This window comes from Gymnodraco acuticeps, unplaced genomic scaffold (genome assembly GCF_902827175.1).
Source record: "Gymnodraco acuticeps unplaced genomic scaffold, fGymAcu1.1, whole genome shotgun sequence".
In the NCBI taxonomy this organism is placed as follows: domain Eukaryota; kingdom Metazoa; phylum Chordata; class Actinopteri; order Perciformes; family Bathydraconidae; genus Gymnodraco; species Gymnodraco acuticeps.
Genome location: NW_022991032.1, coordinates 29808 through 43400, shown reverse-complemented (window position 1 = coordinate 43400; position 13593 = coordinate 29808). Strand labels below are relative to the sequence as shown.

At 41.1% G+C, this 13593-nt stretch overlaps 1 protein-coding gene across 7 annotated transcripts in view; it reads right to left on the bottom strand.

The window, feature by feature from the left end:
* Nucleotides 1-13593, bottom strand: part of sorcs2 (sortilin-related VPS10 domain containing receptor 2) — a 277213-nt gene extending 263620 nt beyond the window's left edge. For 5 of the 7 annotated variants that reach the window (XM_034236374.1, XM_034236373.1, XM_034236377.1 and 2 more), the window contains exon 1: nt 13125-13593. In XM_034236374.1, coding sequence (XP_034092265.1) covers nt 13125-13478 — 354 coding nt within the window. In that variant the 5' untranslated portion in view covers nt 13479-13593. The remainder of the gene's footprint in view (nt 1-13124) is intronic. The other 2 variants (XM_034236375.1, XM_034236376.1) reach the window with 1 other exon arrangement.

The window sequence follows — 13593 nt, the reverse complement described above, 5'->3', positions numbered from 1 at the left end:
TGTCCAGATGATTGATCCTAAAGCTGTTGATAATCCATTGATCTTCCATCAAGTGCCTCAAACCCTAAATGTGTTCAGAAATTATTAAATGTACTTTGAGCATCATTTGAACTGCTGTAGCAAAAGCCTTATTTTCTTGTACAACCCTCTCAGTTAATCCTTTTTATGACTTACCTGCATTTCATATTTTAAATAATTGACACAGTATATTCTATCCCAAAGAAAGATGTCCTAATTAAATCTCAGCTAAAGAAACGCTGGTGCATATCCATACTTGAAAAGCTCTTATTCAAATCATCCACCTGCGTATTAAAGACCACATAATCACCCACTTAGTGTGCATTTGAGTCTATTTTTAATATCCTTGTGCCTGACTGTCACCTTGGCTTTGTAAGCCACTCCGTCTCTCCGTTTTCACCGCAGAAGCCTGAAATCACATGACGCGACTGGTTTGACAAGCAGCACTCCAAACAATCATTCAATTTGTCGCTGCTTTGCATCTTTATTCTCGCTCACATGCACACGTCTCCTTTCAATCACGCAAAAGTAAACCACATGGAGACAGACAGAGGGAGACAGACAGAGGGAGACAGACAGAGGGAGACAGACAGAGGGAGACAGACAGAGGGAGACAGACAGAGGGAGACACACAGAGGGAGACACACAGAGGGAGACAGACAGAGGGAGACACACAGAGGGAGACACACAGAGGGAGACACACAGAGGGAGACACACAGAGGGAGACAGACAGAGGGAGACACACAGAGGGAGACACACAGAGGGAGACACACAGAGGGAGACACACAGAGGGAGACACACAGACAGACAGAGGGAGACAGACAGACAGACAGAGGGAGGGAGACAGACAGAGGGAGACACACAGAGGGAGACACACAGACAGACAGAGGGAGACAGACAGAGGGAGACACACAGAGGGAGACAGACAGAGGGAGACAGACAGAGGGAGACACACAGAGGGAGACAGACAGAGGGAGACAGACAGAGGGAGACACACAGAGGGAGACACACAGAGGGAGACACACAGACAGACAGAGGGAGACAGACAGAGGGAGACACACAGAGGGAGACAGACAGAGGGAGACAGACAGAGGGAGACAGACAGAGGGAGACACACAGAGGGAGACACACAGAGGGAGACAGACAGAGGGAGACACACAGAGGGAGACACACAGAGGGAGACAGACAGAGGGGCTGGAGGTAGCAAACAGTCTGAGAGCCCAGCAGATGATGTTCCATTGTTGTCAGCTTCAGCTTCAGATCAGAGCACACAGCCTCGTCTGTTTCCTGTAAAACAACTGCTGTGAACATGCAGAGTTTGGATGAAATGGGCCTCAGCGTGGAGTTATTGTTTTTTCTTTAATTTTCCTTCGTTCCTGTTCTACCTCCCACACACTCTGCCACACCTCTCCTGATACTCCAGCGCTCTAATTGCCTTCAACATGAGTCACAAACGTTAAGGCTTTTTTCCCATGGAGAACAATTATTACTGCCAAGCTCTACGTCCGTCAACACCTGCTAATTCCAATTGTACTGCTTCGAGTTGCCTTGGGTGTGTAGGTGTGTGTGAGATTGGCACATCATTCCTGGTAAACCTTGGGTAGCAAGGATGCCTTTGAACTGCAGACAAGGCTAACTTTGACTCTGGGTTTGTGCTCTAAAACAGCCGACTGGACACATATGATTACGGCTCTATAAATTAATAATTATACTAGTATTAAACCAAAGTAGAATATTACATTACTTGTTTGATGCTTTTATCCAGAGCGAATTACATACTCAATACTGTGGGCAATCCCCACAGGAGCAATTTGGGGTGAAGTGTCTTGGCCCCACTGTACCACACGCCTTCATGATTTTCTGATAATAAAGTTATGTTTTACACAAAGATGGTCACATGTCCCTAACGTGTAGTTGGAGTTATTATATATATTTAATTTAACACAATAAACTTCAACATCAATGTACCACAATTTTACGCAAAAAATAATTTTGAATTGACTTTTCTTCACATCTTTTATGCCATTGATTTTGACTTAAACCAGGGGTGTCAAACTCAAGGCCCGGGGGCCAAATCCGGCCCGCGACTTAATTTGATGTGGCCCGCAAGAGCTTGCAAAGAATATAATATACAATACAATTCAAGATGCAAGGCTTTTATTGTCATATGTACATAGCTACAGTGTAGTTATGACAATGAAAATCTTGGGTCACACCAACAGTGCAACACAATAAAATAGATAATAGTGCAAGTAAATAAAATATAATATAATAGAAATTGTGCAGAATAGTCTATATACAAGTAATTGGAATATTGATATATATATATATATATATAAGTTGCAAACAGATGAATGTTATGGATGTTCTTTCAAAAGTGTTGATGTAATTGTGGAATGTTTGCTTTCAATGATTTGCCCTAGACTTCTGCTTTCAGACGCAGTTATTTATGAAGTTATTTTCATTTCATTTTTTATATATGTATATTTATATAGAGTAGTCTTAAAGTTACAACCGGCCCTTTGAGTGCAACCATAATGCTAATGTGGCCCGCGATTAAACTGAGTTTGACACCCCTGATTTAAGCGAATAAATAATGCATACAAAACACATTAAAAAAGGCATCAAGTTATCACAGAGACACATCTCATAAAATCTGGATTATGCAAAGTGCAAACTAATCATAATAATTAATATTCAGGTCCCTAATCCAAACCATAGGTTGACTCAACCAGCTTTACCAGAGGCACTGCACATCTAAGTCCTCCAACCTAAAAAACAGAATAGATATCTGTGATTGTCTTCCAATAGTACATATGAGTGTTTTCTAATTTGATACCTTGGTTGACAGGTCACCATTGCTAGACAGTACCTTCTACTGCTAGTATATTTTTGTATTTGACTCAGCCAATCATAGCCAAGGACACAGACCATCCTTTTTCCCCCTTATGTTTCTGTTCTGACGCATGACTTGTCTGGAGGAATCCATACTGTTGTTCTGCAATTGGCTTAAGGTGGACACTGAAAATACCATAGTCCCTGGTGAGAAGTGGGGTTCAGATGGGCGGTTTTGATAGAAAGTGGGGACGGCTTAGCATCGAGGGAAGAAGATCCAATCTCTAAATGTGTTGCTGTGAAGGTAAAATACTGGAACCCTGCTGGGCCACTTTTTTATAACTCTCAGAGGGGCTATAGGCAGAGCTTTCCCACTGCTCCCCTCCTATAGTAGCTGCAGGCAGGCACTCACGCATCTCACACCACCCCCTCACACACACATTTATCCCAAACAAAAGCTTTTCCAATTGCTAAATACTGCCAGAAATGGAACAATCTATGTATTATTTATATATATGTAGATATGTTATAGTCAGTGTTGTACATGTTCACACTTCAGAAGAGCTAATTCAAAGTTTCAGTTCACACAGATTAAAATACATTTCATAGTTGACAAAAGATCCCAGTTCCTGCAACACCAGGCCACAATACTTTCTTTCTCTAGAGATCCTGAGCAGATCATACTTTTAACATTAAAACATGTGTAACCAGGGCTCGACATTAAGGACTGCCCGATGGCCCGGGGCCATCTAGTATTTAGCTCGGGCAATGAAGCCTCACCTGCTGGTTGCCCGATCGGGCAATCTATTGTGCCAGTATCATGCAGCTTGCGGATCCAGTAATGAGTGACCCGACAGTAAAACTAAACATATCTATAACTAGTTTAGGTAGTTTGAGAGGTAATTAAAATAGCTACGTGTGTGTTTTGTCCGCTCACCGCTGCATGTGATCATGCAGAGCTGCGTGTCCACTCGTCAGCCTGCTCAGCTGATCTCTCTCTCCCGTCAGATTAGACTTCACTCGCGTTTATGTCCATATCGATCAGATCCAGCTAGTTCTAGCTAATGATATGACTACCTGCTTATTAAAAGACACCTAAACAATAAGTGTCGCTATGCAACTGGGTGAGGCCACAAAGTATAGCGCAGCATTATGCATTTGTTTACATGCCCACCGGAACCCCGAGGCATTACCAACAGATCAACGCACAATCAACCCACACAGGACATCTCTTTCTCCACATTACGTGTTAGACATTATAATTGACTATTCTCGTCTGTCACATACTCTTTTGTCTGTCACATAAGTGGCGCAACTGAAGCGGTATTGCACTAAAGGGAAATTATTTTGACCGGACATTTAGATTTGCCGGCTAATGGGAACTATGACGTCGCCATTTTGTGTGCTTCGCGGATGCGCTCGGCTCCTCTCGACTGCTGCTGGGGTCTGCTCGGTCAGCTTCCGGATGAGGAGGCATTCGTTCGACCAACTTACAGTAGATAACATTACAAACATTTTTAACAGGGTTCATACCAGTGTAAATAATGTTTGTTTTGGCATTAATAACTGAATGTAATGTTTTCTACTTTTTTACATCTGGGAAGGCATTTGCCTTCATCAGATGGAAAGTGTCTTGACCAACAACTTAAGTGTTTCTTATAGCTATCCAGGGCATGCAAGCGAGCAAACACAAACAAGAACAAACAAACAAGTGAAATGAAGAATAAAATTGAAATTGTACAATACAATATTGTGGTGGTTCATCTTATAATGCAGTCTAGAGAATGCACCAGACAGCATCTAAGACCTGCAAAAATCTAAATTGTCTAGGGGGACGGAGGCCCCCCAAACCCTTCGTGCCATTTCGTCCGCGCGCATTTTTCAGGGCAATCTCTATTGGGCTCAGGGCCATCTGTAAATTAGCTTAGATGGCCCACAGGGCCATCTCCCAAAATCCTTAATGTCATGCACTGGTAACCATTGTCTGCGACAAATGTATATAACTTCATTTAATATATTTTGTAAGTATCATTTGGCCCCTTTACTTTAACTTGCACTGTTATGTGATGCTTAAATAATTGTTCTTACATATTTAAAGTATGTAACCCAGGGGTGAGTCAAACAGCTGAAGCCAACAATTGAATTGACTCTCCTTAAGCTTAACAGGACATAAATACACAGGCATAGTTATGGACAGCTCTTGGTGTTTGGGGTCCTACTACTTCATTGTTGGTGGTGAATGCCAAGGCCCTTTCTCACTTCTCTTATTTTTCATTTCCTCGCTCCTCGGTCTCGGTCTCACCGGAAGTTGATTTGTCTGCGCCATCTTGAGGAGCGAGGAGCGATAATGGAGGAGCTATATTCGAGGAACCACCAGACCATCCTTCGATAAAATCCTCAGACACTCGCCCCGCCCCCTTACTGTGTATCCCACACTGATTGGACGATGCAGTGCATGCACTGATCTGATGCTTCTTGACATGAGAGCAGTTTCCCAGCGGAGTGAAGAAAACACATGAACCTCACGGGACTCACTCCTCAGTTTATACTGTGTTTTGTTTCAATTCATGTATCATTTAGTTACAAATATGTGATATATCTGAACAACAAAGTGGGCAAAAATCATTTTATTCATTTTTTGGAAACATTTTCATGATCGCTTTTTTCGTTTTACATTTTTTTATTGTCATTTCCATTCAGTCAGTCATTAAGTGCTATTTAAAATGTTAATGTGCTACATATCCACACAAACAAACAAAGTGTGCAATCCAATTAATGTTAATCTTACTGGGTTTTGATAGATAACATATCTCTTTTTCTTCTCTCAATTATTTTATTTCTATTGTTCACTCTAATCAATATTAATCTAACTATTGTTCGTTTATACATTTTAAGAATGGCGTTTATCTTTTTTGAGAATGAGTTCTTATTTTATTTTATTTATTTGGGTCTACAACAGATGATACAAATGTTTGTGTCAGTAAATGTGTGCTAACAGAGGCGGGGGTGTGTGTGGAAATAACGGGGACAGAGCTGCTGTCAGACGATCAGCTGTGCAGCGTCATCACAAATGGACGTCGCTTCACGTGACGCTCCGGAGGAAAGGACGTCCCATTGCTCTTAAAACTCATTTCCCTGCTTCTCGTGGTTTCCTTGCGTCTCTCCATGCTTCCCTGGTGGGAGGGACTAAACGCAGGGAAACGACGCAAGTGAGGGACGCAAGGAATCAATTTAACCGAAGTGAGAAGGACCCCCAGATTACATCTCTTTCCTCCAGTCCAGTTGTCTTGCTTGAGGCCTGAAAATACCATAAAAAAGAAAGGAACAATGCAGAAATGCACGATGGACTGCCCATGAGATACCTTTCCTTTGTTCCCGGAAAAAAACTTGAGATGAGATTCTCACCTGGCAACCTCAATAGGACTGGCATATATTAATGCCAAAGCTATACATGAAATATGCAGAAGTAGAGTGACGTGTGGCGACTCTGAATACGGATCAGGAACCAAACCACTGGAAGACCGGACAGTATTCCAGTGTGGGTTACCCATGAACTTTCAACCATGGCAGCCAAACTGCAGAAGCAGGAAAGAGAGAACAAATAAAACGTGTTCTGTATTTTAGAAGGCCTATTTTGGAAATAAATGTAGTAATACATTACATTTACATGACGCTGTGATTCAAGGCGATAAAGTGCAATAAACAATGAAGACACAACCACAGACAGGAATCTGCAGATACATTCGTCCAATTAAGACAAACCATTTCAAGTGCTGGTGCATTAGTTTCAAATGAGCAAAGTACTACCATTTTGATGTGCTTGGTTTAATGATCACGGAGTAGTCAAAACAGGTCAGTTTTCAGTCTGTCAGGGAAGTGTGGACTTGAGCATTCCTGATATTTAGGGGGAGCTCATTCGAAAATGTTGGACCAAAGATACGTAGTTAACAGCCATTTTTATTGTAGCGGGAGAACAGAGCCGGAAAGTGCACATGATATAAAAGAAACCGGATCCATTCAAAGCATGATAGACTAGTACCAATGTCTTGGAGTGGATTCACGCAGCTATAGTTGCCAGTGAAGTGAGCGGAGGAGTGGTGTAGCACTGGTTCCTTTGACAAAAAACCAATGTGGGATTATGAAAGAAAGTAATTGTTGACGTTTAAATCAGGAAACATGTATTGGTGTTATACCCTTTACTGTATGTCACTCTATGAGCCTTGTGCACCGCTGAGTCCTTTCTTAATCTGGCGTAGGTTCAATTCATCCGCCCACTCGTTCTCTTCGCATATTATAAATTATATATTTTGTTCCTTCTGAAAACCAATATGGACTTGACTTACAATATATAAAATCTTCTTCATGGCATAATGAATGGCACACATCAATTTTCAATGTGAATCGAAGAGCCATCTGATGTTGCTAAAAGACACTCAATTGAGTTAAGGTAGGTGGCATGCTTGCTGTGGTGATACTGTACTTTTTTGAGACCGTGCTGGATTTACAATAAAAAGTGACAAAGGAGGCAAACAAGTCTGATGATTTATAGTCAGGGATTTAGAGTGTCTCTTTAAGCAGGATGAATGAGGACAGACATGAATGACAAAAAGGCTCTCCTCACATGTGCAAACATTTTCCAGGGGCCAAATGAACTGTCAGTTTAGTATGTAAAGCGTTAAAAAAATGCTTTTCACGTAAAGTCAGGACCCTGGAGTCCGAGGTAGTGTGTGTGTTCGGATTTGCATGTGCATGTGGATGTGGATGTGCATGCATGTGTGACTGGAGAGGGAGAGCATGGCTGTTTTGAACAGCTTATATGTGTGTAAGCACCTCACCTGCATGAGCCATGATTTACCATGCAAATAAAGGGCCTTATTAAAAAACATGATGCTTCCCTCGATTTGAATTCAACCAAGGCCATGATTTGATTAAATGTATACTGAAGGCGGATAATCCTTTGACCTGATTGGCTGAAAACAATGCTTGCAATCTGAAGGTGGTGTTGGCAAGGTAACCTGAGGGGATGGTAGGAAGGGGGGGAAAGTTGAGGGTGAAAGATGGTATCATTTTATATTCTCTACAGATTGAAAGCAAAATGTGAAACTGAATGTCATCAACATCTCCTGGATGGGTTGGCACGTTTCAAAAAACACATCTTCTTCTGTATTTTTAAAACAACAATTTAAATGTCTCTTGCACTATAGTGTTGTAATTTAATATGAAAACCCCCAAGATAATTTGGTGTTACACATTTTTTTTCTTGAAACGCTGCATGGTCATTTATCAAATTGTTGTCACTCAGCCATGTCATAATAACTGATACCTATACATTCAGTGGATGAAGTAATTATCAATTACTTCTGTACTTTTTATATATTCAACACCTTTTAGTCCATAAATTCAGTGTTATTCTTTTACTTTTAATTATATAAATACAGGAGGGCTCTTAACCATAGACTTAACCCAGTAAGTGGCATATATTACCCATCATTCCCTCTGGCATTAAGAGGGGGACAATCATTAATCACTAAGGCTAATGCTGGACAGCTGAGAAGGGATCAGAAAACACACACATACGAGCCCAATGAATTTCAATTTTTTTTTTTTTTAAATGTATGCGTGTGAAATAAATGAAATGTTGAGTTTTGCTTCCTTGCCGTAGAAATATACACTTTGAAGAAACACACATAGATAGTGATGCTGTTCATCATCACAGGGAGTAGAAAGACGTTGAGGGAAGACAAATAGTACTCAGAGTTCCCTGGGGCAAATCAACAATTTATCAAATCTGTCTAAATAAAGGTTTGAAATGAAATGAAAATAAAAAAGAGATAGTAAGAGGCACAAAGAGAGTCTTTTCAATTCAAGTGGAGTCTCTCTTCATTCAAAATGCTGATATCTTGTGGTATATCGAAATACAGCATCACGTCAGGTCCCTTTCCATTGCATGTGTGCACGTTTATGACTATGGCAGTTAATAATAATTAAAAAATAAGATGCTAGTACCTTTTTTAAATGTCCTTAGACCTGTAATACATGGCTACATGTTAAGGCCTCATGTAGAAATTGTTAGAAGACATTTATCTTAATGTCATATCTGTTTCAAATGTTACAGTTATATTGAGAATCATTATGTCAAAGACACAGGAACAATATTACTCACAAAAACAAATGAATCCACAATCTACAAATGTGTCTTTGTCATGAAAAGCTACTAAATAGACTGAGTTAAGATGATTTTTTTCTTGAGTAAATACATGAATGGTTGTGGTGTTTGAAGGTTTTGCCATTGAACCAGAGAAGAACCAGTGAAAAGACACTGAAGAGTTGCATTTTAGGTAGTGTAAAATGCCTTATACCATGTATAATGAGTTGCTTGAATTGAGGAGTTGTGGCTGTGACCATTGATCTTCCTGTTGATCTACAACCTCTACAAAAGGCACATATTTTCAGTTGCATTTATATTTTGATATAGATTCTGCATCATCATCAGTCCGCTGCCGATTTGACATCAGATCGGCAGCAAATCTGTATCCGCTCGTTGTACCCCATGTTTTTCAAAGATTTGGGTACGGAGGATAAGAGAGAGGGTTTTATTTTTCTGACACTGCGTGAGTTCCCCGACGCACCGGGGACACATGTTTATGTATAAAAGACATCACAAAGTGCATTTTGCATGATAGGTCCCCTTTAATGTATATGTTCTTGTGTCTGACGCGTTGTGAGAATGAACGTGCATATATTTACTTGTGTGCGCGAGCGTGACACGCATTTAAGTTAACCGCAAGTTTACCTTGACTTTCTAATGCTTCTAATGCCATTTTTGCCGAGGTTCAATGCATTGGCTACAGACAAACTGTGCCATTTATCCCACTAGTTTAAGCCATCATACGTATGTATTGAATGTGTGTGTGTGTATACAGGGGCGCCGTTTAGCAACAGGCAAGTGCTTGGACCAGAAGGGGGCCCTCAAATAAAGTAGATTAATCCAATCCAACTTTATTTATATAGCACTTTAAAACCTCCTGACCAAAGTACAGAGAGATACATAAAATATAAAATCACACAGCTCAGCTCACAAAACATAAAATAAATAAATAAATTTCAAATAAAAGATACAAACACAAAACAAACCAGAATAAACGTAAACATTTAAAAAAAATATATATATATTAACAAGGTCCACAGCTACGACAACATGAAACACCCTTTAATTTACTGCAACGACATGTCGGGAAACCCCCTCAAGGGCGCCCCATGCATAGCGCACCGAAACTGCTTCTCAAATTAATTTCAGTTTCGTTGCTCCGCTCCGGGGGTGGGGGGGGGGGGGGGGGGGGGACTTTACTGGCAGTGATCCGGACCATTGACCTTGTATAAAATTCATGAGTGGACCTTTAACAAAAAAGTTTGAGTACCCCTGATCTAAGCCATCAATTGACCAATCAAGGCTTGCTAAAGTAAAAGTAAAGTGACTTGGTGATTGTTGCCACAGGGACAGAGGTAATACACAAGAGCTGTTTTCAATTACAGTACTTTTACTATTAAACTAGATGAACAATTCATCCTCTTGTCAAAACACGTTGGGGCCTGGTAAGAAATTGAAGTCGGCCAGAACAAAAACATTACAATGATTATGGAAATAGGTAGAGATTGGTCTGAATCACCGTAAAGAAGCCACAAAAACAAAGTGAAACGTATGTTTTCATGAAAATTGAAGGGCAATCACATCCAATCATCCAGACAGGTATAAGTTATTTTCCCTGTTGCCCCCCCCCCCCCATCATTGACTTACATTTGGAATCTTGGAGACTCAAATGCAAAATGATAAAACAAGAGAGGAGGAGGAAATATATTTCACACCCATCAATCTGGGCACCACTCATAAATGTCAGCCCGTGGGAAATTGAATGGCACCATTGGTCTATGTTTATTAGGCTGGGATGAACTCTGTCTCATTGACCTTTCAAAGTACATATCCAGAGCAAGTTAATTGAGGATAAGCCAAACGTATACGTCTGGAAGAGCCTGAGTGCTGTAGGATCCCTGCAGACTCATTGCCTCGATTAAAACATTTTTTCAAAGAAATGTCGATAAGGAAGTTCATCAAAAGAAAGGCCAGAGTCCATTGGAAGACTGTCAATTTCTTTTATCACTCAAATGGCCAGTCTTAAATGCCAAACTAGAATCTCAAAAGTCATTAAATTGTAGTGCCTTATCCTCAAATGTGTATTTGTTTGTTTGACTGCATCAAGTTATTAAACTGAAAAGAACACAAACTTTTGCTTAATAAATGTATCCTTGATGTTTCTTGTGTTAATTGTTATAACCAAATTACCAAAATAATAACCAAATCATCCCCCCAAAAAAGTATGTTTCTTCTGTTTAATTGATCTTGAGTTGGCGTGAACTTTTGATGAGCACCCTACATATGGTGGCAGGAACTAAAACTGGTGGACAATATCCCTATAATTCCCAGAGCTACAAAGGCAGCAAGGCAGTTGGGAGGTCATTAAGCAGCCTGACCGCAAAAGATCATCTAGGAATCAATGGAAACATCAACAAGCTACGCTAACCAGCTTAACAGTGAAAGAGAGTTAACCATTGCTATGGGAAAACGCCTAGTCAGAGGCTTTTATTTTTCTCTACTCACTGGCACGCACAATAACAGCTTTATTGAAGATTATTTTTCCCCTATCAAAAAGTTGGGAGAACTCCAATTTCTGTTCAACTTTCAAGTGGCTATGTCAAACCAACACTCCTTGTTTTATTTGGTTTGAATAAGGCACATGTCAAACTGTGTGAAAATGAGCATATGGTCAATCTGATAATGCAAATATACAAGATTTCTTTATACACATTTTTACTTTTAAGTTATTGCTACCATTTGGTCCCCCCAATGTGTAAAGCTGCTGGGGGTTGCTTTAAAAATCTCTCTTGACTATGTTGATAATACAATACATTGAATGTTACCTGCAAATGTGCAATGTTCGCAATAGTCATCAACCAATTTTTAGGGGAACTCCAGATACTAAATGATGGCAACATTGGATGTTTTACGGTCGGATTGTTTTTCACTTTTTGCCTGCAGCCTCTGCCAGTAAAACAGCAATGTGTTATTGACAAAAAAGGCTCTGATTGTAAGTGATGTCCCCACCAGACACTACCACTGACATCCCCTGGCGTCTGTCAATATCCTTCACAAAGACTGCTCTTGTTTACATTGTGTAGCTGCTCTCACTTGACCTGGCCCTGAGGAACAATTATTATTATATTCCTACGAGAATTATTTCAGTGTCACAGAAAAATGCATAATAATAATAACTGAGTAACTAATGTGAGGTTGTGGTATTGTTGTCTTAGCTGACATCCCTGTTCAATCGCACTGGAATTGAATGTTCTTTATTTCGATAAGCTTCCTGAAATGTACTTTGGAGCCATTTACAGTGAAGCAGAAGAACAAAGCATAGCATTGGCACACTTAATGGCTTAAAAGTAGCATACATTTAATTGTAAATCAGCCAAGTTGTGTTTCCAATCCAAAATAAACAAGACATTGCAGAAATCCATGAACAAAACTCCTCATGAATATTTTAGTCATGGCTTCGTGTGACTGAATCAAGCACCAAGCTGTGCTGGCTCTGTGCTAACAGTCTAAACATGTCCTTGTACTTTTGAATGTCATCATACAAAGTGGGAGTTATTGTGGTTCTCAAAGTGGATACTTCCCCGGTTCAATAATTGAATGTTAGCAAAAAATACTTAATATTTAAAACCATTTTTTAATAAATATATTTATATTTACAGTATATAATGGTTGGTTCAAACAAAGGATTAAACGCTATGTTTCAGTCTGAACGCTTTGATTTGCCTGCGCAGCACAATGTAAACAGACAATAACAATGGCTCGTGACCCTGGACCACCATGTGATGTAATGGAAGTCTGGAGCGAAAGTGCACGTCTATTTATGGGGCCGCTGACATGTAAAACGTTTTAAAAGTCTTGATCTTTCATCAAAGACCGGTGCCTGACAAATTCCACCGTGCGCAGCTGGACCACCTGGGTGCGTAAACACCACACAGTGGCTCATTCGCTATGCCAGGCAGCGTGTGCCTACATCAGCTTCTGCAAGAACAATAACTTGTTCTGGTGATGTGTGCTGTTGCTGGAGTGATGGAGGGTGGAAGGTGACAAAGAGAGGTGTGATAGGGATGGTGCATGCACCAGCAGATCGTGGCGGGACAGGACGATTAAGGGATAGGATACTCACGCTGCTGTTCTCTCCTGTCCAGTGGACCATCGCCTGGTTGTGGGTCGCATCCCCTTTAAGCACGAACGAGCTGCTAAGCAGGGACATTTGTTTTTCCCGGGACAGTGCTCGCCTGAAGCGGAGTGAGCCTTCCCCTCCGACAGCTTCCTCGTCACCTTCCGTCGGTATGCCCGGCGGGGAGCCTCCGTCTCCGCCGCCCATGTCAAACGTACGGTCCTCCCCGCCGCGCCGGTTTATAGCCCCGCTGTCACAGCGCACGGGTCCCGGCAGTGCCATCCAGGCCGAGGCGACCAACAGAAACACACAGAGGTGCGCGGCAGAGGAGAGCGGTTCTTCGGAGCGCAAAGATGCCATGTTTTGCGCTGCAGTCGCGCTCAGTATCGCGGAAACTGATGGAGAGACCTCTGATGCTTGTGGAAGATAGATAGATGTATACTGTAAGCCGAGAGAGAAAGAGAGTGATGGGGGA